The sequence below is a fragment of the Anabrus simplex genome, chromosome 2 (genome assembly GCF_040414725.1).
Source record: "Anabrus simplex isolate iqAnaSimp1 chromosome 2, ASM4041472v1, whole genome shotgun sequence".
NCBI lineage: Eukaryota > Metazoa > Arthropoda > Insecta > Orthoptera > Tettigoniidae > Anabrus > Anabrus simplex.
In genome coordinates this window covers 555,061,830-555,088,659 of record NC_090266.1, presented here as the reverse complement: position 1 = coordinate 555,088,659, position 26,830 = coordinate 555,061,830, and the positions used below count along the sequence as shown (strand labels likewise).

The following is a 26,830-nucleotide window of genomic DNA, read 5'->3' as shown; positions in this document are numbered from 1 at the left end:
CGATTAGACCTCGTCGTGATTGTTTACATTACAAAACACTACACTAGAGATTAGTCATGAACACAGCCATAGAGAAACAAACATAGTGTTCAGTCTGTATCGGCGTGTAACATGAACATGAACTCGAGGCACAATTCAAAAGCAGAAAGACAGATGTCATCAGATGTCGTATTTTAGAAGGGATCGTACATGTATGCGGAAAGCAACTGAGGCAAAAATCTCCGAAAAGTACAAGTACGTTCATACGCCATATAGCACATGCGGTAACGAATGTAGTTAAAAGGTTAATATGTCATTCCAACGTGTGAATTATATTTTTTAAAGGTTGAAATTCACTTTAAAGCAATCAACCGCTATCAACGTCCCTCGTATTCCGAAACTACTTAATCCCTGTGTGATGCGAAGTTGTATGCATTTCCATCTGTAACACGTTAGATTCTATATCTACACTCATCGAGATATACTCTTTTTTTTTTTTGCTATTTGCTTTACGTCGCACCGACACAGATAGGTTTTATGGCGACGATGGCATAGGAAAGGCCTAGGAGTTGGAAGGAAGCGGCCGTGGCCTTAATTAAGGTACAGCCCCAGCATTTGCCTGGTGTGAAAATGGGAAACCACGGAAAACCATCTTCAAGGCTGCCGACAGTGGGGCTCGAACCCACTATCTCCCGATTACTGGATACTGGCCGCACTTAAGCGACTGCAGCTATCGAGCTCGGTCGAGATATACAGAACGAGAAATAATATTGATGGTCCACCTCTTTTAGTCGCAGGAGTTAAAAGTTCCATAGTGCATGTAACAGGAGGCTTATAGCCGCCACGCGGAATTTCGTGTGGGGTGAATCCATACTAACGCTACCGGCAATTTTGGTATGCACACTGTAGAAATACATGGAAAACGTGGAAATCATTCTACCCAGCGCCTTGGGGTCAAACTTAGATTGGGCCGGGAAAATCAGAGAGAAATATTCTCGTACTTGCACAGCGTGTCTACGTAGCTCAGGGGCCTGAGTGTGTGTCTTTCACGTAAAGGGTATGTTCAAGCCCCACTCCCGCCTTTAATACTTCTAGCACCGTTACAGGTTATGAGGTAGCCGTCTTACGGCCGTCGTTATAACGAATTAGATAGAAAAGAAATGGATAATTATTTGTGTCCAACAATCGGTGGGTTAGTTTTAGGCCTTACCTGGCCCATGGCACACATGAAAGTAACACAAATGAATATTAATATTTGGAAGATAAACCTGACTTCCTAACACAAATTAAAGTGGAAAAGCATAAAGCATACGCAAGTATGACTTTCTCCACACGCCCTGGACTTCCCGAGTTCTTTGGATTCTCCGCGGCATGCAGTCCACCAAGTTGCGGAAACAGTCCTCGCCCTGCGTGAGAACTTCTCAGACCATGAGAACATGAACCCGAAAACTGATCTGCATTCATCGGTAGGTCATCTGTATAGACGTCGAGCAATTTTCTTTCAAAGGTCGTTTATATGTTCTCTAAAACGCTGTGATCCGGTGATTTTTAGGTCACTCCAAAACCGTGATCTGAGGCCTCCTCTGACATCACGCCTGAACGACTTCGGCTTGGTGCGCTAAATCGTTAACCTGCTGGAGATAAAGTCTGGAGCTAAAGGAAGCAATGCATTCGCTAAAATACCAGTACGCCATTTATGAGCGGTTAACAGGACGTAGATGCGGTCCGGCACTCGAGCGCCATCGCAAGAAATCCAGCCCTGACAGGCTAAAGCGTCTCGAACTGGTTCACATAGCGTGGGTCATACCTGGTACATGCATGCACAGAAATAGTGTCCCGATATAAACAATCAACACTGTCCTACTCCAGTACTGAAAGGAGGGGAAGGAGTGAATGGTAGTGATGAAGGCCACTCCAGTACCGAGAAGTAGGGGAAGGGAGTGAATGGATAGTGCTGAATGCACAGTGTGTGTATTGCTATATATCCACCACTGTGCACATTTCAATTACAATAGTCTTTTTTAGCGAGCTGTCTACCTGCATCAATGCGTTAAGCGGGCTGGTGGGGGGACGTCATTCTTTGTTTATATCGGGACACCATTTCTGTGCATGCATGTACCAGGCTCACGATACACTCTGACAGGGCCGTGCCAGGCAGTTGAGATAGATGTCTCGTCGGAGATGACACCTACATTCTCCTAACCGACGACAGAGACTTCACGGTCCATAGCATGCGCCTGTGTCATGACCTCCTTATCAACGTTCTCCGACTCCCAAAACGGTTGATCAAAATGGCGGAGGAAGTTCATTCGATACTCCATGCCGTATGATGTCGGTATGTAAAAGATCTCTGCGGACACATTTGATGTTTACCCGACAAAAGTTATTAAGAACTCAGCCACAGATCGCCCAGCAGAGATCCGTTTTACTCTGTCATTCGGTACAGTAAGACTGAACGTCAAAATTAACGCGCAGGCAGTCCAGATGGCGTCAAATGAAAATGCCTCCAGACAGTATCTGAAGCCATACGATCATTATCATCGTAACTCGTATCCAAATTATTTAATGTCAGTAAGAGTAAAATCGAATGACTGTAAGTGAAGATATAAAAGCAAAGTCATCTCCGTACAGGCCATGAAGGCATTTGAAGGGGTGGAAGGTAAAGGCTTCTACTATCCGTAACCTCAGCACTTGGTGGGCTAGAGTGGTTAGCTCTATGCCCGGCCACCTTTGCCCCCAGGAATTAACCCGGTAATCATTTTTGGTGTAGGCTGAGTAAACCTCCACTTGCAACTCCGCAAGTGGAAATCTCGTTTCTTAATTTTTCAACTTCCTGACGGGGAATCGAACTCACGTCCTTCCGGGCGATCCGAGCACGCCTTTACCGCCTCGGCCAGGCAGCCCCTAAGAGAAGATATTTTTTTTTTAAATTACCGGGTGAGTTGGCCGTGCGGTTAGAGGCGCGCGGCTGTGAGCTTGCATCCGGGAGATAGTGGGTTCGAATCCCAGCCTAGTCAGACAGGAAAGGATAGGAATCAGGAAAGGGTTAAACTTTAAAGTAGGCTATAATGTTGCATTACCAAACAAATTTAATTTCAATGAACTCTCTTCTGACTTTATATTTATTACAACAGCCAGTACGTGTCCCCTCCATAATTTAGCCTTCCTTTTAGAACGGCCAACTCGCCCGATAGGTACGTACAGTATGTTTAGGATCATTGTCATGCTCATACGACCACTCACGAGGCATGTTTTCTTTATCATACACTACCATACGTTGTTCAATGATCCTGCCGTATACAAACTGATCCTTGATACCTTAAATTTTTACCAGTGGACCAACTCGAGTTCTGGAAAAGCAGCCCCCAGCCTTTACAAGACCACCATGGTTTACTGTGGGTTTTTGGTACCGTGCGCCATTGCACGTATTAACTGGAGTTGACTGAAGTTTCCGTCCGAGTTGAACATACTAAATTTATGCTAATTGCTCCATAGTACATTACACCATTCCTTGTTCGTCCTGGAACCATATTGCTTAGCAAAGGTAAGTCGGACCTTCCTGTTAATTGTTGAAATCAAGGGCTTCTTGCTTGGTCGTCTGCCCATTAAATCTTGATGTTTGAGGTACCGTTTCATAGTAGTGAAGCCAAGTTCGATCTTATATTTTCTTCTAAATTATTCTGTACAGCTACTGCCATCGTACGAGGATCAGCAACACATTGTTTTCGAATGAGACTCTCAACAGCAGGGGTAACAATTCTAGGGCAACCAGATCTAGGCTAATTTAACAGTGTTCTGCGGTTATTGCAGACTCTCTTCCAAACATTTACAATTTGTCTAGAAAGGCCAGAGTCTTTTCCAACTTGTGCTTGGCTATTACCTCTCTTCAAAACCGCAATCACTGCTTGTCCAGGAACTGATGAATACTCTTTCCTTTGGGTGAAAGAAAGATCTGGAACTCAGACGTAAGTAAATCATTGTTATAAGTAAAATCTCATGTGTCAAAATACTTCTGTCTCCGCGTAAACAGTCGGTCCCACTTTACTGCTACGTTCGAAACTTTAACAACATTGAACTCTCTACTCAGACACAAGCAGGTAAAGTAATGAACTGGTCTGGTGTTTCTTTTGCATCATGGGTATCTATGGTCGAAAATATGAATGACAAAGTACTTATGGCCGGTACTGTATATTATAGTATATTATCTCTTAATACACCTAAAATCTGTTTCTATTTTAACATGTTGCAACTATGTGTCATAAATAATAATACGGCGCTCATATCTACCAAAATGCAAGGAGAACCAGTACAAAAAGCACACTGATTCCAGACTCAGATATTTGCTTTATTATGCACAGTGAGAATGGCATCCTTGGTTTGCGGAAGTAGTGGCGTTCTTTTCTCTTGTACTTCCTTTCATTGGAAGTACTGGTATCTAGAATACGTAGAACTCTTGTGGCTAGCATCACTAATTTTGGGTACCCATGTTCATATTTTCCCCACCAGGAAGTAAACTGTTTTTCTGCAATATTAACGTCAATGGCCGCATATATATAGATCTGCTAACTTCATCGTTTCCTCCAGGAATAAGAAGCCACTCGTCAAAGTCGAGGTCAATTAGACTTTTTTCTCTGACGGTTCTTCTGCCACATTTCCTGAAAATTACCATTGACGTGTGATTTACAGTAATATAGATTCGATTCTACCGTTCTTTAATATCTGATTTAGAATATGATGAAATATTTATTGCAGCAAATAGCCATACATAAAATACAAATCAAAACAGTCAAACCGCCGTACAGAACTTTGTTAAAGATTCCGTCCTTAACTTGCACTTCAAAACATTTTCACAGAGTTCACCACATTTTCTGCATTTACAGTCGCTGTATGGAACATGACAATAGTTAAGCATAGTTTATGATGAAACCCGTGGACTGAGAGACACTAAATGTCTTAGTTCGTAACCTCCCGGGGTCCACACACGGTTAGTCACTGCGTTACTCAGGTAGAACTCCTCGTCCTTCTTTCTCTGAAGTTCATTCATGTGTTCCTTATATGCCGGAGTGGCTGCAAGCAAATGCTTCAGACGCAACTCTTTCACATAATACGGCTCTCTCGTTAGCACATAAACAAGCCACGTACTTAGATAAGCAAAGTGCTCTCTTTATAAAATACAATTTTAGACTCTCTATACTCTTCATTTGCACCCATATATTTTCCAGATCATATAAAATTAGTGGACTGATTTTAAATGAAACAATTCTATGGCTGTATGTAGAGACAAACTGCTTATATGTTGAATGTCACTTATTGCTTTGGTAGCAGCATTTAACCGTTCCTTAACCTGGAGAGAAAACCGGTTTCCAAGTGTCTGAAATGTGACTCCCAAGTATCTAAAATGCGTTTCCGACTTCAGTTGCCTGTCATCAAAGTAAAATGATCTACGTTTGCCTCCTCTTACGAAAGTCATAGAAACAGTCTTTTCTTCATTTATTCTTAATTTAGTTATTTCTGCCCATTTTATCACACGGTTAAAGTTGTCTTGTAGATCTAACTCCGATGTGGAAGTTAAGGCTATATCATCGGCATACATGAGCAATTTGACATTTCTTGACTCTACAACCTCTGTAATATCTGCTGTTGCAATAACGAAAAGCAGAGGACTAACAAGGGAACATCCACAATGGTGAAGTCGCCGATCGCGATGAAACGTAGCAAACACATTGAGGTACATGTGAAAACAATGCCAGCATCAATTTTAGGCGCCAACGGTAATTAGCGCGTTAACTAAGGGGCCTAAAAGTTGCGACATTTCAAGTTCCGCGCGATCAGCGATGAATACCTGCTGGCCAATGCTAAGCTAGCACACACACTTCTCGTCTGAAGACACACCCTCTGCACCGCCTTTTACCCTCCAAGTGGTTGTCCCCGGCACGTTCCCCTTCCTTCTCCTCGCGCTTGCGAGGAGAAATAAAACAAATAACTAAAATACACGTTGTTATGTGTATATGTATTGACAGGAACAACGGAGAACACAACTGTTCGTTTAAAAACAACGAGAGTGTTATCGGTAATGAAATGAAGTGTCGTATGGCTTTTAGTGCCGGGATATCCCAGGACGGGTTCGGCTCGCCAAGTGCAGGTCTTTCTGTTTGACACCAGTAGGCAACCTGCGCGTCGTGATGAGGATGAAATGATGATGAAGACAACACATACACCCAGCCCCCGTGCCGTAGGAATCAACCAATTAAGGTTACAATCCCCGACCCGGCCGGGAATCGAACCCGGGACCCTCTGAACCGAAGGCCAGTACGCTGACCGTTCAGCCAGCGAGTCGGACAGAGTTATCGGTATCAACATATCATAAACCTACAATTTCACATGCAGCGCAAAAGACCACGCTTCAATCTGCGTTATTACGGGCTATGTCCGCAGTGTGACATCTCCCCGTGAGCGTCAAAACCTATTTGACAATAGTTGACTGCTTAACACTCACCCTCAATCGCGTCATAAAGCTGCAGCTCCCGAAAGTTCAGCGGACCTTCTTCACCGTGACTTCCGTGCTTTGCTTGAAGTTGAAAAAGAATTTTTGACACGCTCAGTGACATTGCCCTTAAGGACTCGTCGCAAACGTTTTCATAAATATTTCATAAAATGTAAGCTGCCTATACAATGTGGAAATTCCAAGGGAGAGCTATGAGGAAGGCTGATAGCGTACGCAGTGTAGCACAGGTTCTGTTCGACAGCTAAGCAGACGGCAGCGCGGGGAGAGGGAAACGAGTGGTGCTGAACCAGGCGGGGTGGAGGGGAGGAGGAGCAGAGGTGTGGCACAAAGCTGTGTTCCGGCTAAGCATTGGTCAGGAGGAATTCATCGCTGTTCGCGCGGAACTTGAAATGTCGCAACTTTTCGGCCCCTTAGTTAACGCGCTAATGAATGTTGGCGCCTAAAATTGATGCTGGCATTGTTTTTACATGTACCTCAATGTGTTTGCTAAGTTTCATCGCGATCGGCGACTTCACCATTGTGGATGTTCCCTTGTAAGAGGATCACCTTGGAGAACCCCAATAGTTTGGGAGATTGCGTTTGATTTCGCAATGCCATCACTAATTTCAATCCAGTTGGTGAGAAGGTTTTTGATGAGTGGAAGAAGGTGGAAACTCGGTCCTGTAATCTTCTGCAATTTCTCCAGCAAGATTGTTCTGTCAATAATGTCAAAAGCCTTAGAAAAAGCGATGAATATTGCATGTAGTTTCCCTCCTAGTTGTAACAAGGCCTCCTCTCTATCATCTTGAAGGCATTGGACTGCCCGTAGAGTCGACCTGCCACACCTGAAACCGAACTGCGGGATTTCTGAAGTATCGATTCCGACGATGAAACAAACTTCTTCTTTCACCTCAGTCGACAAAATTTTTAAGGGACGGAAATGTGGCCACAGAAATTTTCCAACCTGGTGTGTCAGTGTCACTTCCAGCATAAGTGATATGAAATAACGTGGTCATTTTTTCACTGTCCTCACAGCCTGAAACTTCACATAATGGAGTTAATAGCTATAGGTCTTTTAGATACATCAGAAACATTCTGTTTAGGCAGATACCTACCTGACAACCACCTTCTATTTCCTCCGAATATTTCAAACCTTTTGCTGGAAAAGGGGAACTAAATGAAGAGTGTAAACATCTTCTTCTTTCCATCTCAGTCTTCTTTCTTCCATTGTGTATCCTGTTTTTCCGCTGCCTAGTAACATTTGAATACGTCGTATTTGTCATTAAGGCTTCCAGCATTGGAACACTGCTCTTCTACCTGATCTCTGTACGTTGATAGTCGATTTTAGTTTTGATACCAAATCACTCTTTTTCAAATGAGCCATGGTGCGTTTCGATACTTCCATAGTCAAATACACTTCTCTACAATCTAGTTGATCTCTTTCCTTCTTCTTTTCAAATAAGTGCTTTAGAAAGGTACTTATTCAATGGCCACAACAGACTACTCTTCTGTAATTGAAGAATTATGATTTAATATTCATCCCTTGGTCTGAGATACAGGTTATCTTCTCTACTCATGTTCATTCTTATGAATATTAATCCATTCATGTTGGTTTCTAGTTTTTCTCCCATAATTAACCCAATTTTAGCTCTGTCTTCCGGAATATAGCTGTGAAAAGCACATTTTTTGAAAGGTCGAACTGACATCTATGTGGTGGGACGTAACTGTCCGAAGATCATACCGTCTCTATTTGTCAGTCCACACATCTGTTGTAAGATAGAACTGTTTCTTATGAATAGCCTCCTTTACTCGAGGTAAAATCTCGCCTTTTACTTGATCAGCAAATGTGTGGATTTGACGCAAGACTGTACTTTTTGGTGGTAGTATGGCCTTAGCAGTTACAACTCCGTACATGGCTCCCAGTTTGAGCAGCTTGTTTGCCAGGTCTTAAAATCGAGGGTACAGAAAAGTAAACATGCCTTTAAAATGTTGTCTTGGTTTCTTTGTGAACCGTATTAGGCCTGAATTTGACACAGATGTGTCTACTGAGAGATGAAGTGGAACTACTTTTATACGCTTGTATAGCAAAACATTGCAGACACTTAATTGTCAGAGGATCCAGAATTTGGGAAAATTTACCTAAACTGAACTTAAATTATTTGAAACATTTGGTGAAATGTAAATATTCTCGCCTAGTTTTGCTTTCACCTGTTCTATGTTCTCCAGTGTCAGTTGATAACCTTGTCAGAGTTCTTTTCACACACCGCACCCTTGGAACGGGATCACTTAGGTTCCGTATCCACATACGACAAGACAGACATTGGCCGGTAGGGAGAGCCACTCCCGACTTCGAGGTAACCGAGCTCGAAAGTACCGGCATAGCAGTGTATATAATGATTCCGGCGTTTTCCACAGTGAAGCATGAAGCTCTCGCATACGTAGGATGAGCTCGTGCTTCGGGTAAATACTCCCGGCACGTTGCCATTCCCTAATGTTGACATTTGAAAGCCGAAAGAGCCTTAATGTCTGAAGGACAAGATATGAATTAGATTTGATGATTATGATGATGATGATGATGATGATGATGATGATGATGATGATGATGATGCTTGTTGTTTAAAGGGGCCTAACATCGAAGGTCATCGGCCCTGAATTAGATTTATGCTGCCAGCTGTACAGTTACTTATTGATCAATACTCACATAGAACTGGTAAATAACGTCCGAGTTGGGAGTCTGAAGGTTACTTGGGAGAGATGCGATCACTTCCGCTGCCTCTTCACCTCGAATCTTCTTCTGAGTAATCCATGACTTGATTATTGTGAATGCAGGGTTGGTTCCACACATGACATAAATATCCCTTAACACCTCTCTGGAAAACATAACAATCGGTCAGTTATTGGACAGATTCAATGCAACTCTGGGCGGACGGAAGTCATATTTCAAAAGGCAGAGTAGAGCAAGAATTAATCTCTTCCAAATATCAAAAGCCATATAATAAAATGCAGTTGAGAGTAAGAATTTGCCTCTCTGAAAATTTAAGTTTTAAATAAATAAATAAATAAATAAATAAATAAAGCGGTGGGTAAATAAGCTACTGTATTTCTGCACGATGGAGGGACTGATAGAGTAACTACAGTGAAAGGGGATATGTGAAGATACGGAAGTGAATGTTTACTCCTGATTAATCGAGTGAATAGAAGATCAAAGTGCTGAGTGAGCAGATGAAGGAAAATAGTTCAACTAAAGCTTGTATGTGGGGTTCACCCGTTTTCACAAAGCTTTGCATATTTTTGCTTGTGTTGTAGTAAATACATATATGACAGTAACAATAATGAAAATAATATCCACACTTTACACTACGAACAACATATTATACTGTAAATAAAATTCGGGAAACTTAATCTTCTAAAATTACCAGTGTTTCGCCCGAGTGCGGCATGGGCTCATCAGTTGGATACCGCATCTTTCCAATACACGGCCGGCTAGCACGCCGGTATAGTGATTGTGCTTATCACAGGATGGCTTGCATTTCACATTCCACCCCGTTGCTACTAATAAAATCAAAATGTATTATATTCTATCAAATCAAAAGCCAGAGAAGTGGATGATATATGCCTATAACTTTCTTACACAACATTATTGGTGCTCTTTCACCAATCATTACAAACATTTTTAATTACTACCTTAAAAACGGAACCTTTCCTTCACTATGGAAACTTGCCAATGTTATCCCTGTGCCTAAGAAACCCGACTGCTCCCAACCATCCGACTAAAATTTAATTTCTATCTTACCTGCAGTTTCCAAAGCACTCGAGCGTCTGGTTCATGAGCAGGTGTTGGAATAATTAAACAGCCAATCTCTCCTAGACACATTGCAATCTGAATTCCAAAAGGTACATAGCACAACAGCCCTACTTAAAGTGACTGAGGTCAAACGACACTCAATGGACCAAAGACTGGTGACAATACTTACTCTCCTCGATTTCAGTAGCGCATTTGACACTATAAACATCCAGCTCTATTAAACAAGATGGAATCTTACTACTTCGATCAACGAACTGTTAATTTCTTTTCATCGTACATCAAAAATCGCGCACAACGGATTATAACCCTTGATAAAACCTATACCTAGCTAACCAGAAAGGCTGGCACTCCGCAGGGCAGTATTTTAGCCCCTTTGCTCTTTATTTTGTATATAAACGACATTTTATTTAATTTAAGGAATTGTAGCTACCATCCATATGCGGAAGACTTACAGATACGAGTATACCGTCACTTTAAGATCTCTAATTTGCCTCAAGTCACAACAGGCATCAATGCTGACCTTCAGCGATTTAATGCTTACTCCTTGAAAAATTTCCTCCATCTTAACCCCTCCAAGACACAAGTAATCATTATTGGCTCTGAAAAATTGTTGACCACACTACGATACGAAACTATTCCTCCAGTTATACCGAATGGCAGAGTTATTTCATTCAGCCAAACTGTGAGAAATCGTGGAGTGGCAATGAACGAAACTTTCAATTGTTCTGAATATATTAAAAGTGTTTGTAAAACATATTTTGAATACTTCATTCAGTTACAAGAAACAGCAATATTTTGCCGTGTAATGTGAGAGTCGAACTCATAAAAACAGTAGTGCTTCCCGTCCTTGACTACTGTGACGTCATTCTTGTAGACACAACAAAAGAGCAGACTTCGAAACTTCAGCGACCGCTGTTGCCTTAGATGTATTTGCAGTCTGAGTTATGATACACATGTCACCCCATACATCACACTATTACATGGCTGAAACCTAATAAACGACGAAACCACATACTGATACAGTTATACCGACTGCTCTCTGAAGGCAGACCGCTATACATTTCATCCCAGCTTAAGTATTTGTCCTCCTTTCACAGCAGTAATACCCACTCTGGTTCCTCCCTTTCTATTCCTGTTCATCGATCCTCCATGTATAACAATTCTTTTCTTGTGACGGGTTCTTGACTTTGGGATTCCCAGCCTATCATTGTCAGAAATACCACCTCATTACTTAAATTTAAGACTGCTTGCCGAGATTACCTGCTGAATGCAGCTAACTTGTATGACTGGATGATCGAATGAATGTGAGTTATAAAAGTATAATATATAATTGTGTAGGTTATTAATTACTATATATTATTACATACTTAAGCTCTACTTCCAATGATGTATCACTACAGTGGTTAAGTGTAAGAGAGGGCCAAGAGCCCTAACTTCGCCACCTAAAAAGGTATAATAATAAATAAATAAATAAATCTATATACCGGGTGGTACAGCTGCCCCTATTCACGCAGTTTTATGCAACCCGCAGATTATAGTCGAACCTAAAAATATTGACCTTGACTACTCACTACGATGTCTGCTCTTACAACGCTTTCCATAATTCGTTTATTCGTGTCAAGCAAATCAGCATTAATAATAAAATACCGATTGATGGTAAATAATCGTGAAAATTATGTGTCGCAGAAACGTCCTGTACAGAGAATATTATTGGTGAATGACTAGAAGTGGCAGCAACACAACAGCGCTAAACAGCAACCCGTGATAGCCGAGTTTTTTTGCTAAACGTTAGAGGAGATTACCGGTGTTCGTTAGTAGGCGGTTCGAGTCCTGTGCCCGACGAATATTTTTTATTGCGTTGTTGATGTTCGTGAGAGTCATGTTGTTGACGACAAATCTAAATCATGATCAGTTCTCATATTGCAGGTATTCAGCTATGTTTGTCTTTTAAGGAGCTCTTAAAAGAGCTATTTGCAATAAAGTGAGATTGTACCGACAGCGGTGCGATGGGCTTATGCATGGCCATTCGATTAATGAAGCAAATGTTCAAAATGACCACCTGCTTCGTTAATGCATATCTCAGCACGGTGGAGGAGAGACATTCTTGCTTGGTGCAACATATGTGGTGGAATCTGCCTGCAGGCTTCCGTGATGAGCCGCCGTAAATGATTCGGGCTCTCAGGCTCCTGCTCATAGACTCTTTCCTTTAAATAACCCCAGAGGAAAAAGTCGAGTGGAGTAAGGTCAGGTGATCTAGCCGGCCATGTGACCGGACCCCCTCGTCCAATCCATCGTCCAGGATATGTCCTATGCAAGTGGTTCCGTACTGCCAACGACCAGTGTGGGGGAGCTCCATCCTGCTGGAACCACATCCGTAACCGTGTCATAAGGGGCACATCATCCAATAAGAGTGGGAGGTACTCACGAAGAAACTCTAGATAGCGTCGTCCCGTGAGGTTTCCTTCGAAGAAATATGGTCCAATTATCTTGTCACCTAGTATCCCGCACCACACGTTGACACCCCATTGTACCTGAAATCGAGCTCCCCTGATCCAGTGAGGATTTTCAACGCTCCAGTAATGGAAGTTGTGACGATTAACAGTTCCGTTGTTGTGAAATCTGGATTCATCACTAAAGAGAATGTCCATTAAGAAATTCGCATCAGCTTCAACTCTTTGTAATATCCATTGCGAAAATTCTATCCGTTTTGGAAAGTCATGTCCTTGAAGTTCCTGGTGCTGCTGTTGATGGAAAGGGTGGAATTTATGGCGGTGCAATATTCGCAGTACAGATACATGACTGATGTTCAGTTCATTTCCTATGGCCCGTGAGCTTGTGTGCGGGTTGTATGCAATTGCATTTTGAACAGCTTCGTCGTTATTTCCAGACGTCACTGGAGCATCCCGAACGGGGGGTAATGTATGAAATGACCCCGTCGCACACAACCGTCTTTCAACACGTCGAAATATATCTGCAATTGGCAGCCTTCGTCCAGGATATCGTTCTTGATACAAGAGTCTGTCTTCCCGTGCATTTTGCCTTGCTTCGCCATAAAGTAGTACCATATTCACATAATCATCCCGTGAATACATAATGTTTGCTTTCGTGCTAACCGTACAGTACGTGCTCACACGTTGCTGCTAGGATTACGATATGCTGTTTCATGTGCCCTACGTATGAAGTGTAGACCGCTGTTAGTTGGTCTTCGAGTCGAACGTGCGCAGTTGTTTGGTTGAATGGGTGGGTCAGAATGTTGACAACACGTGCACTGCGCTTCATTCCCTGTAGTCGTTTGCCATATGGAAGTCATCATCATCATCTGTTTACCCTCCAGGGTCGGTTTTTCCCTCGGACTTAGCGAGGGATCCCACCTCTACCGCCTCAAGGGCAGTGTCCTGGAGCTTCAGACTCTTGGTCGGGGGATACAACTGGGGAGTATGACCAGTACCTAGCCCAGGCGGCCTCACCTGCTATGCTGAACAGGGGCCTTGTGGAGGGATGGGAAGATTGGAAGGGATAGGCAAGGAAGAGGGAAGGAAGCGGCCGTGGCCTTAAGTTAGGTACCATCCCGGCATTCGCCTGGAGGAGAAGTGGGAAACCACGGAAAACCACTTCCAGGATGGCTGAGGTGGGAATCGAACCCACCTCTACTCAGTTGACCTCCCGAGGCTGAGTGGACCCCGTTCCAGCCCTCGTACCACTTTTCAAATTTCGTGGCAGAGCCGGGAATCGAACCCGGGCCTCCAGGGGTGGCAGCTAATCACGCTAACCACTACACCACAGAGGCGGACGGTTGCATATATTCGGGAAAAAATAGGGGCAGCTGTACCACCCGGTATATAAAATAACATTTCCTGACTGACTGACTGACTGACTGACTGACTGACTCATCATCGCCGAGCCAAAACTACTGGACATAAAGAAATTAAATTTTGGGGATACATTTATATTAGGGCGTAGGTGCTCACAAAGGGAGGATTTATGGATATTCCGGCGCTAAGGGGGTGAAAAGGGCGTGAATTTTTAAAATGAGGATATCTGTATCTCAAAAGCTTAAAAGTGTACAAACGTACAAATTGGTATTTGGAATCTCCTTTAAAAATAAAGCAACACGTATTTTTTGTTTTCGAAAAATCCCCTCGAGGTGGGGGGGGGTGAAAAATGGGGGAAAAGTGGTTGAACACCTTTTATGAGGAGATATATAGCTCAAAAACTGAAGATGTTTCAGACATGAAAATTGGTATTTGGAATCTCCTTTGAAAATAAAGAAACACGAATTTTTGTGTTTTTGGATAATGCGACGAATAGGGGGTGAATAGGAGTGACAAAAGGGAGAATTTAAAAAAAAGGACTATAACTGCAAATTATCTCAGACAGGTAACATATTACAGATCTGAAAACTGGTATTTGGAATTTTCTGTAAAAGTAAAGAAAAATACTTTTTTCGGAAAATCCACCTAAGGGGAAATGAAAAAGGGGGTGAAATTTTAAAATTAGCATATCTACAGTATATGTCAAAAACTTAATATGTTGCAGACGTGAAAATTGGTATTTGGAATCTCTTTTTAAAATAAGGAAACACGTGTTCTTTTTGTTTTCGGAAACCCAATTAACGGGGGAGAGGGGGTAAAAGAATTGAAGAATTAGTTGAATTATTTGTATGAATATATATATACCAAATATCTGGTATTTGGAATCTCCTTTAAAAATAATGAAACACGTATTTTATTGTTTTCGGAAAATCCAGGTAAGGGGCTGAAAGAATTGGAAAAGCGGGTGAATTTTTAAAATGAGTACCGGTATATCTACATTATATGTCAAAAACTTAACATGTTATAGACAAGAAGCTTGGTATTTTGAAAGTCCTTTAAAAAATACAGGAACATGCACATTTTTGTATCCGGAGAAGGCACTTAATGAGGGGGGGGGGGGGTGAAAAGAAGTGAAAAATAGTTGAATTATTTTTATGAGGATACTTATACCTTAAAAAACTGAAGATGTTACAGACGGGAAAATTGGTATTTGGAATCACCTTTAAAATAAAGGCACGTGTATTTTTGTTTCCGGAAAATCCAGTTACATGGGGGGGGGGGGGGGTGGAGGACTGATGAAGGGGTTGAATTCTTTTTATGGGTATACTTATGTATATCTCAAAAACTTAAGATGGTACAGATCTGGGAATAGGTATTTGGAATCTCCTTTAAAAATAAAGAAACATGTATTTCATTTTTCGATTTGAGATAAGATTATTTCTCACATGTACAGTTCTATGTCGCAAGGACGTCTTAGCCCCAAAAGGTAATACCACAAACATGGTTTACAAAGAATTTCTGGGGTACATAAAACTCAATTTTCGGGTGAGATTTTATACTTTAGGAATTTTTAGATAATGTCTTAGTACAATGCCGAGGAACGATTACTTTGATCAAATTACGAAATCCACGCGAGCGAAGCCGCGGGTAATTGCTAGTAAATAAATAAATATACTACAAGCGACGAGACGACGCGACGTGTCTTACTGCCGGGCGTGACGTACTGTAAACAGAAGGCAGAAGTGGGGATCGGTGGAGTCACATTCCTGTCAGCCCACTTTCTGCTCTTTATTATTTAATTTATTGCCTTTTGGTACCAGACCAAACAGCCGGCTAGAAATACATTAGAATACAAAATATATACTGAGAATATATAGACACATATGAATCTTCCATAATATTGTACTGGAATTACGTTTTGAGTCCTCACAGAATGCTCACACACACACATACACAGAGAAAAAAGAAGAAACTGAAACACTGCAACTGTCGTATGTTTAGTTATTTTTTCCGATGCTGTATTACGTCAAACTTCAGAGTCTTAAATCGGTGTCTTTTAAGAATATGGTGGTTGCATTATACACCTCTGGTTGTTGGGATGATAAAATGCACTGTATGTTGAGTGGTAGTCGGAAGTTCAATGAAAGTAAAGTTGTTATGAATTTTTCCGCTGTACATTATAAAGATGGCACGAGGAGAAGATGTGGTTGAGGTCAGCGATTGCTTGGTGGTCACAGGAACAGTAAGACGAGTTTAGGATACCTTATTCGGTAGAGGTGATTTGGAAAACTGCCGTGATTGAACCTCGTACTAATAAGAGAATGACGTATCGGCGATAAGTATTCCATTTGGAGAACCAAGGTGAGTGAGGACGGTATGGTTGTACTGCAGCGTACTGTTTTCCCCGTTGCCTTTTTGTAATTTACCATTCGTCTTCAATTTGCGTCCTGGAACGCTGCTTGATACGTGGTACATAGTCTCGACTAGACATGGTGAATTAGGCGTTCGCCCAAATGCGTTGCTGTTCTAGCGAGCCGGTCAACATATTCGTTGTGTAGGATACCTTTATGGCTAGGTATCCAAAGAAAGTGCACATCAATATTGAGACGTGTAATTTGTCGAAATCTCTGAATGATCTGTATTTGATGAACCGTTAGTTTGTATGTAGCAGGTGACTGTAGAGTCTTCAAGACACTGAGATAGTAATTATAGAAGCTGCTGAAAATTTAACTCTTAAACTGAATGCTAGATCTTCGGAAATAGTGACAGCTTCTGCTGTAAAAGTAGTCCAGTCATTTGGTGAAGTAAACAAACGAGATTCTTCAGTTGCGGGGCGGTAAAAATCGCATCCCACGGCAGACGGTGAGGGTATTTTTGAGCCATCAGTGAAGATCTGGTGAGTATTGGGCCACTGGCTTTGAGAATATACTACGAAATAACTCTGTTTAGAAGAAGTAAGTCTGTTGTAAGAAGATGTATTGGAAGAGAAAACAATAAGCAGAAGTACGGAATCCCAAATGCAGGGCAAATGTGGGGTGTTGACGAAGGAAGTATGGGGCGCAGAAACTGAAGACTGTTCACAAAACGTATATTTTTCATTCATTTTCGGTTGCCGTGCTCTTCCATAACGATTTATAAATCAGCCAGACTGCTGCAGATTGGTGGATCATTGTTGTACATCCCGGCTAATACAAATGTATTTGCTAAATACCGTCGACGTACAGCGACAGGAGGTTCGCACACTCTAGTAACAGCCCCTTTGTTGGGGCTCGAAGCCATTGCAACAACGCAGGTTATGACAGGGATATATTGTATTCTGTCCAGCTTGCGTATAGCAATTTTGCTTCCGTTATGATAAAACATACTCCCATAACCCATTTTGAATCGGATCAAACTGCGATGTAGGAAAAGCAGAACACAGGGATCAGCCCCCACTATGTTCGGGTGAGAGCATGGAGAACATTCAGAATTCGTTCCAGTTTTGGTGTAAGCTCAGATATATGTGGTGACCATGTCAGTCGAGTGTCATATGGGAGACCTATAAACCTTGCCTGAGGTTTGTCTCTGAAGTTGTAGGGTCCCAAGCTCAAGGTTAAGGGCGTTGCTCTTAGGTGTTTTTGCGTAAATATCACTGCTTGAGACTTGGAAGGCGATAAGGATAAATTATTTTGAGATAAAGCTTAAGCCATTTGAGCTTCTATAGTTCGTAGACAGCTTGCACTAGTATAAACAAACACATCGTTAGCGAATTGTAACATTTTAATCCTGGGTGAAAATATGGTTGTCTGCCTCTGTGGTGTAGTGGTTAGCGTGATAAGCCGCCACCCCCGGAAGCCCGGGTTACATTCCCGGCTCTGCTATGAAATTGGAAAAGTGGTACGAGGGCTGGAATAGGGTCCACTCAGCCTAGGGAGGTCAACTCAGTAGAGGGGTTTCGATTCCCAACTGAGCGATCCTCGAAGTGGTTTTCCGTGGTTTCCCACTTCTCCTCCAGGCGAATGCCGAGATAGTACCTAACTTAAGGCCACGGCCGCTTCCTTCACTCTTCCTTGTCTGCCCCTTCCAATCTTCTCATCCCCCACAAGGCCCCTGTTCAGCATAGCAGGTGAGGCCGCCTGGGCGAGGTACTGGCACAAGGAATATTGGCTCGTGAGTTTACCACAAAGGTTGGAGCACGTAACCTGTTATGAGGGCCGGGCTGAATGGCTCAGACGGTTGAAGCGCTGGCCTTCTGACCCCAACTTAGCACGTTCAATCCTGGCTTAGTCTGGTGGTATTTGAAGGTGCTAAAAACTACGTCAGCCTCGTGTTGATATGTTTACTGGCAGGGGCTTGTGGGGGATGGGAAGATTGGAAGGGATAGACAAGGAAGAGGGAAGGAAGCGGCGGTGGCCTTAAGTTAGGTACCATCATGGCATTTTCCTGGAGGAGAAGTGGGAAACACATGGAAAACCACTTTCAGGATGGCTGACGGGGGAATCGAAGCCCCCTCTACTCATTTGACCTCCCCAGGCTGAGTGGACCTCGTTCCAGCTCTCGTACCACTTTTCAAATTTCGTGGCAGAGCCGGGAATCGAACCCGGGCCTCCGGGGGTGGCAGCTAATCACACTAACCACTACACAACAGAGGCGGACTGTTATGTACCTAATACTTAGTTAAATGAGTCCACTGTGGTGTAGTGGTTAGCGTGATTAGCTGCCACCCCCGGAGGCCCGGGTTCGATTCCCGGCTCTGCCACGAAATTTGAAAAGTGGTACGAGGGCTGGAAGTGGTTTTCCGTGGTTTCCCACTTCTCCTCCAGGCGAATGCCGGGATGGTACCTAACTTAAGGCCACGGCCGCTTCCTTCCCTCTTCCTTGCCTATCCCTTCCAATCTTCCCATCCCTCCACAAGGCCCCTGTTCAGCATAGCAGGTGAGGCCGCCTGGGCGAGGTACTGGTCATACTCCCCAGTTGTATCCCCCGACCAAGAGTCTGAAGCTCCAGGACACTGCCCTTGAGGCGGTAGAGGTGGGATCCCTCGCTAAGTCCGAGGGAAAAACCGAACCTGGAGGGTAAACAGATGATGATGATGATAAATGAGTCCAGCATTATGTTTCAGGTGGAATTCACAATGAATTTGTCCGTAGTCGGTGCTTAAGTGGCGATAATTATCATGTCTGTTTAGTATAACTTCCTTAGAAGAATATCTGACACTTCAGAAAAGTCAAATCTTCGTAAAGGGTGCCAGGAGTTCAAAATGAAGTATTTAAAAAATGGATGTCCTCATCACTTTTCGAACACGTAGCTTCTTCAGGTATATTTACAATGCCTAATTCCGCGCAGCTACTTCCTACTTCAACATGTATCCCTTACAACTCTGTATTCACGAATAGAGCGAAAGTTCTCGCTTCGTCAAGTTACTGATATGTTACAGCCTTATGGTCAAGTTTTATGACTGCGTTGAACGCTGTAATGGTAGTACGGTAATTACATGACATAAGCTAGCACATCTGCTGTATAGCATTTGCGTGCCATAGATTATAAAACAATGTGGAAAAACGCGTTTCTATCAATTTCGATGTGATGAGACTACACAAAATGTCTGTAATTGGTCCTAACCTATCACGTTTTCTACGATACCATGACCACCCTTTTTCTGTCAAAAGAGAATGGCCTCTTAAACCAATGAGATGCGCAATTCTCTACCAGCAGCTATAGGAGTGGCTATGGTTTGTACAGTACAGTAACATTTCGTAAAAATGACCGGAGTATTGGACTCCACTCTACATAAAATGGTACAGAATTTTTGAGATGGGCTCACTTTCTGCCCATTGTACCGTTTTTGCATTGTGTGGGGAAGTCTATATCGGACCAAATGCACATAAAATTGCTGTTAGATGTTGTACAAAATAGGACTACGGGACATTTAATTCCTAGCTGGTTGCGTATGTTTGGGAAAAAATAGGGGCAGCTGTACCACCCGGTATATCCCTCGCTAAAAACCACTCTTTTTCCTTCATTTCTCCAGTGGCACCAATGCGCCTGTATCACGCTAGCCTGTGCTACAAAACCATTTCCGAAAGACCCACGATACGCTTGTTCATTACGGCTACCCTTTGGTTTGCCTTTCTTACACCCACGCGTACCCTATAAGACCGTATTGATCAAAACCCTTTTCTTTGTTAAAATGTTGCACTCCTTTACATAACGCGGATCGCTAACAAGGACCCTTTGGTGCAGATGAAAATATACCGTGTTAAATGTTATATTCATCATGTTTCTTCACTCACTCTGTGGCTTCTCTTACTGGGAAAATTTCCCCAGAGAATGACATTTGACTCTTATTAAATATAAGAAATACTATGATATGGTATGAAATAGGAGATTATCATAACATACAGCTTCATGACATAAAAATAAATAGCATTACATACCTTTCAGCAAGGGCCAATTTGCTATCTCGTGGTGAAAAATCCATTATAGCGGCGTGAGATTTCTGCAGATCCATAAGCATCATTGTACGGCACATCTCGATTGCGAGGTTTACCTTCTCCAATGTCTTCTTTTCGTTGATGAGCTTCGGAGACTCCAAGTTCCCTGCAATGTCTGTAATCAGTTCTTTGAACTGTTGGTTCATGCAAGAGTGAGCATCGCCTTCACGATGAGACAGCGCGAAGGCAGAAAACGGTCGGTGTGGTGGGCGGCTGAAACCTGTATCGGGTAACTCCCAAAGTTTAGGTGCTTCTTCGTCTAAAGACGACGCCTCAACATTCAGCACTCTCGTCTCCTTTCTCTTCTGTTGGGAGTGGCTGTGCTTATTCTTTGAGCTACGGTGACGAGGGCGATTTTCAAGTGTGTCATCCCTGGAATATATTTCGAGGCTGTCTGGTAAAGGCTTCCCTGTCAAGGATGGTTTCGGCTCGGGTACCTGACACATTGAGAAAGAAGTCTGCTATCATTATAACAGTTAGTTCGTCTTTTATTATTGAGAGTAGAAGTGATTCAAATCATCATAAAAATTAAAGCCATTGTAGACAGTGCTGATGTCTTGATATAATTAGTAAAATTAATAAGAGTCTATGTCAGCACACGTCAAAATAAGGTAATCCATAACCAGTTTTCGGAATATTAGTTCCATCATTAATGGATTCATAAAATTAAAAGATTAAAATTCACATAATTAGGTTGACTTGAGTAGATGACAGTTGTGCTGCACTAGTGGTAGAAAAACGGATAAGAGAAGCTAACATACAATTTTAAACCTAACTAATGTAGTGATAAACGTACTTTATAATGACAGGAATGACCGAACATGCCGTCCCAGCCGTTACATGAATACTTAGCAACTTTCACGGCGCTAACGAGTCAGCAGCATGTTACGTTGCGTCATCTGAAGGTTGTAAAACATTACTTTGTCCGTGGCGGTTTCATTTAAAACGCTATCTGGGTCCTTTTTCTATGCTAAGTACGTTTCGATGGTATCATGAATGTTTAATTCTAAACTATGATAGCATTTCTAGATTAATTCCATATATTTTTCCATGCCATGAACGTTGTGATTATTGCTATAAATATGATTTGCAAAAGCAGAATATTTGTTATATTGCATTGCTCTTAAGTGTTCTTGATAACGCTGAGCAAATGTTCGGCCAGTATGTCCTATGTAAAATATCTTACAATATTTGCAAGTAAATCTGTAACCTCCGGGTTTTAGGGATCATTTTTGTTAACAATATTTGAGATGTACATTTCTTGTGCAACTTTGTTTTGAGTGCTGTAAGCTATTTTTAGGTCCTTTTAATATTCGCACTCGTAAATATTTATTACCCGAAAAGTGTGAACGTGACATATTGTTTGTTGTTTTAGTGTCTTTTGTTTTCTTTATGATAGTACATATATCGCACTCCCCCACCGCACTTATCACAACGTTATTATTATTATTATTATTATTATTATTATTATTATTATTATTATTATGCATTAATATAGTAATATTAGAAGCTGGAATGTCTCCATATTAGATATTAGTAGTTTAATTTCTACAGGTAGTTGGGAAACACACAGCTATTTCTTGGTTTGGAAATACATCCACGGAAAGTTTCAGCGAATCACACTGTGAATCCAATTCTTGGACACTGATATCCTGAAGTCAGCCCCGTGGCTAGCTACGGACCCAAAAGTGATAGTTTCGCACGTGGTCGGGAAGCGGCTACTGGGCAGACACGCCTCAACGAGCTTTGAACATATCGAGACGGAGTGGGGGAAGAAGAAAGCTATATATGCGTATTACGGACGCGGTCCAGCGAACAATGTACTTTTGAACAATATACTTAAATCATTTATTTAGGAGCAATTTATTTTGAACATTTACTTTTGGAAATAGTTACTGATACTCACTCAACAATTGTGTTAGTGTACTGATCTAGTACATAGGCCTATACTTGGTCTTTTGTGTCTCATGGCAATTTCCAATAATCCATGGCCTGGTTTCAAGGCAAAGACCAACGCCGTGTGTTTGTGGAATCAAAAGTGCCTCTAAAACCAAGTATTAGTGTCGGTGCTTAAAGAAGTACAGTATCAAAGTGGTAAACCATGTGTCGATGGTGACAGCCGGCAATTTGTGTTGATACAAAAAACAGTGAAGGACAATATATATATATATATATAGGGCCTATATGCATTTTAACTGTTGCTTATTGGGCTCACTACAAATGGTAGTGCAGAAATTGCTGTGTATCCCACTGTTTAACTTCTAGGATTAGTCTTCCAGCATTTTTTCATGTTTTGAGTGAATATTGTATATTTTTCGGTACCGGTATTGATGAAGTGTTCATGCACTGACACAAGCCATAATATAGGTGGTTGTTTTAGATTCAGTGGAGAGCCTATGTGCACTTCGTACAGGTTTAATGGTTTTCAGTACGTTTGGTAAAGCCCATAGATGATGCATCAGTACACAGCATTATGTACACGCACTGGGAGAGAATATTGTCATGCTCTATCAAAATCCGACACATCCATGTTAGTGAACTCAGGCGTCCAAATTACGGACATTTCAGGTAATAATTCCACTTATTTTATGTGTATTATTATTATTACTAGTAGTAGTAGTATTATATTAAGAATTCAATCACCGCCCAGGCGAGAGGTGAGTATTTTCTAAGTGGCTGAATGATTGGAACATCTGTTAGGCTTATAAGCGTAGGTGCACTTGTCAGGTTTGGATGGAATTCGAAATATTATGTCAGTGAAGCGTTATATATTTAAGTGATATGCATTTCGGAGTATGAAGAACGGTTTTAGCGAATACTGTATTACCAAATTAAGAAATAGAGAGGTTGTTATTTAAAGTTTTTGTTACAATGAATCAGGATATGAAAAGTCAAAAGATTTCCACGGCACCGAGCATGTATAATTTAAGTAAGGGTAGCGGAATGGCTATTAGTCAAAATCAAATCAAAATCACTTCATTTGCAAATGAGGTGTCTACCTGGGTGGCAAATGGTACACAAAAATACATTATTATCAAGCACTACATTTTAAATTATCAAAAGAAGAAGACATTTTCCTAAAATACAGTATTATACAATTTACACTAACAAAATTGAATATTGGTGATCTGGTGTATGTTAAGTGCTACCCCATAAGTAAGGCCGTGAATACGTTTCCGGCAAAACTTGCCCCTAGGTACCAAGGCCCGTGCACTGTGTTGGAGTTCTTGTCTCCGGTTTCAATTTTGGTAAGTGACCCTGTAGCAAAACGAATTAGGCGCGTTCATGTTTCACAAATTAAACCTGGTTGATCTGGCAAAATTGTACCGCATCTTCCGCTGGATGGATGCACCTTTGGTAACTGACCTGTGCCGTTAGTGGAACTTAGCACACATACTGTGGGTTGGCGAGCAAGTCAATTTGGTTCTTATTGTGCCTTGGGTTGGTGACTCTAATTTAGTACTCCTTGTATATTATTGTTTCTCGGTGTGGATCATTGTAGTTAGAAATTGATTTTCCTTAATTGTCTTGTGATGATGGTATTAATACCTTGGGATGGTATATCCACGTTATCAAACCTTATGCTTGTGTGGCGCGCTACTGAAGTTCCATTGTGGAAATCTTATGACATCTAACTTATATTGTGCTTCTGTTTGATCCTCTGTTTTCTCTAGGCGTTTAGAATGTAATTTCAAGGACTTATTTCTTCAGTGGCTCCGCATCAGATTCCTTCCGCTCTACCCTTTGATCATCTTGTGACTTAATCATTGCTGGGCTATGGTGTGTTTGGGATGGAATGTCAGGGAGTGTGTTTGGTACCTGAATGTTTACCAATTTATCATCCTTTCATTGTGTGCGCGTGTCTGAAGGTGCGTGGCGCTTAGTCATGATTGGGTTGCTATTTGTGCCATTTTAAAATTGTACGATTTCTGGTTATGGTGTTTTACGATCAATTGGTGTCGGAAAAGTTCCCTGCTTGCCTTCTGCATGGACTGCGTGTCTTAAAGGTGTTTCTTTTTCCGGGTACTGATGTTTGTATTCATCCATGATTGAGTGATCTGACACTCCTCCTTTGGGCACTCTTCGCGGCTGTTTTAAATGTGGTATTCTATGCGTGAACCCTCGATATTATTTTACCTGTAACTGGTTTTTGGGCTGAATTTATCTTCCTAACTTTTTGATTTTGGAGGTCGTTTTGGGGTTATGTAGAAAATCTGGTTCCGATTTCTTTTCTGTGGGCGTTCGGTTAGTGCACTCCTGCCAGCATTGTGGTTGTACCTCTTGTATTGTAACTTGGTAATGTTGTTGTGGGTTGTTTGGATACTTTTGAATTGTGGACCGATAGTGACGTAGTGTAATTTTCCTTATCTACCGGTTGGCGTATGGAGTTTTCGGTGGCACTGTCGGACTTCCTTCCTGAGGATATTTCTCCTTTGTGCTTCTGTGGGATGGACCTAGTCCTTAATCTGTACCTGGTTTGGTGTTGTAATTTCTGCTTAGTATTGTGCTGAATTTGTGTAATGGTCGGTGAGCACGCGTTGAGGATGGCTATCCTTTAATCTCTCTATGAGTGACCCGTGTTTCTAGCTTGTCATTTATGTAATCGTGTTTGGGATTACGATGTTTGGCTGTCTAGATACCTTGGTTGGGATGTGATTTGTCCTTTAATTTACCTCTGTGTCACGGTAGGTTTGGCTATTGGTTTTTAATCCACTACTCCGCGGAAGTAAACCTTCGGGTGGGCAATATTTGGTTTTCTGTAGGCTCTGGGATTTTTCGACTTGTTCTTCCTCACTCAAATTAGGTTCGTTGTTACTATTCTGTACCGCGTTGCCCTGTGCATTTATTTCTTGTAGTGGTACTTTGATGTGGCCGTTATGGATGACTTACTGATCGCGATTTTTTCCATCTGGTAACCTATAGGAGTCTCCTGATTGCCCATCGATTCTACTGTCGCCCGTCTTACCTCCCTGTAACTTGAGTGGTTTCTGCGTCTCTGCTTACTGATGGTATTCCTTTGGTCTGTTCAAAGTATTAGTTTTCTATTCTTGAGTCCTTCCCTGTGTTTTTGTTGGTGAACAAGGATAAGTTATCGATCCCAGTGTGGTTTGTATTTTGCTCAACCCCTCGTTCCTGATCCTTGGACCGATTGACGAGTTCGCCACTCCGTGGTTGTGTGTGTGTCACTCCAGTATCTATAAGTGTAATTTGATAGGTCATTCATGTGCCCTCTTAAACCATATGTTCCAAGGACGTCTACTCTTTGGAGTGGTCCTGTATCTTTATTTATATATTTATCATTTGGCGATTTGTGCTTGAGTAATATTACTGCTTTCCCTCGTGTTCGCTTAAACTTCTATTTTGGGGCGGACACGCTAGCAACCTTCTCACCAGGGTCTCTCTCTCGCTCCTTCTCTTCTCTCTCTCTCCTTCTCTTCTCTCTCTCTCTCTTTTCCCCTCACTCTGGTGGGTAAGGTTATAAACCCATCATCCGTAGGTTGTACCGGGGACCTAGAGGGTGGTGCCGGTTTGACTATTAGTCAAAATCAAATCAAAATCACTTCATTTGCAAATGAGGTGTCTACCTGGGTGGCAAATGGTACACAAAAATACATTATTATCAAGCACTACATTTTAAATTATCAAAAGAAGAAGACATTTTCCTAAAATACAGTATTATAAATTTACACTAACAATTTTTCTTTCAAACACGCAGCTCATCCTTAATAAATTTAAATTATTTACAAAATTCTACTCATAATATATGCTGTACTTTTTTTTTGCTATTTGCTTTACGTCGCACCGACACAGATAGGTTTTGTAGCGACGATGGGACAGGAAAGGCCTACGAATGGGAAGGAAGCGGCCGTGGCCTTATTTAAGGTACAGCCCCAGCATTTGCCTGGCGTGAAAATAGGAAACCACGGAAAACCATCTTCAAGGCTGCCGACAGTGGGGTTCGAACCCACTATCTCCCGGATGCGAGCACACAGCTGCGCGCCCCTAAACGCAAGGCTAACTCGCCCGGTATCTTCTGTACTTACAAGCAAAATCAACTCATATACAATATGTTGAATTACTTCAAATAACAACTATACAACTGTTATAAGCTTAAAAATTTATGTTGCATTTTTAAAACTATTTTGGTACCTAACAAGCATTGCGACCTGCTGCGTCTTAAACAGAGCCCCTTTTGCCACCGCTTTTCAAGGTTCCTGAAGGGCCTTCACATCTACCGTAGCGGTCCCAGAACCCTCGAAGTCCCCACTGTACTTCA

The 26,830-nt window shown here is 41.9% G+C and overlaps 1 protein-coding gene across 2 annotated transcripts in view; it reads right to left on the bottom strand.

Moving 5' to 3' along the window:
* Positions 1-26,830, bottom strand: part of LOC136863599 (vitellogenin) — a 419,790-nt gene that overhangs the window by 184,986 nt on the left and 207,974 nt on the right. Inside the window, exons 8-9 of one of the 2 annotated variants that reach the window (XM_068226214.1) lie at positions 20,497-21,011; positions 9,165-9,333 (exon numbers count right to left, since the gene is read on the bottom strand). In XM_068226214.1, coding sequence (XP_068082315.1) covers positions 9,165-9,333; positions 20,497-21,011 — 684 coding nt within the window. The remainder of the gene's footprint in view (positions 1-9,164; positions 9,334-20,496; positions 21,012-26,830) is intronic. The other variant, XM_068226215.1, reaches the window with a different exon arrangement.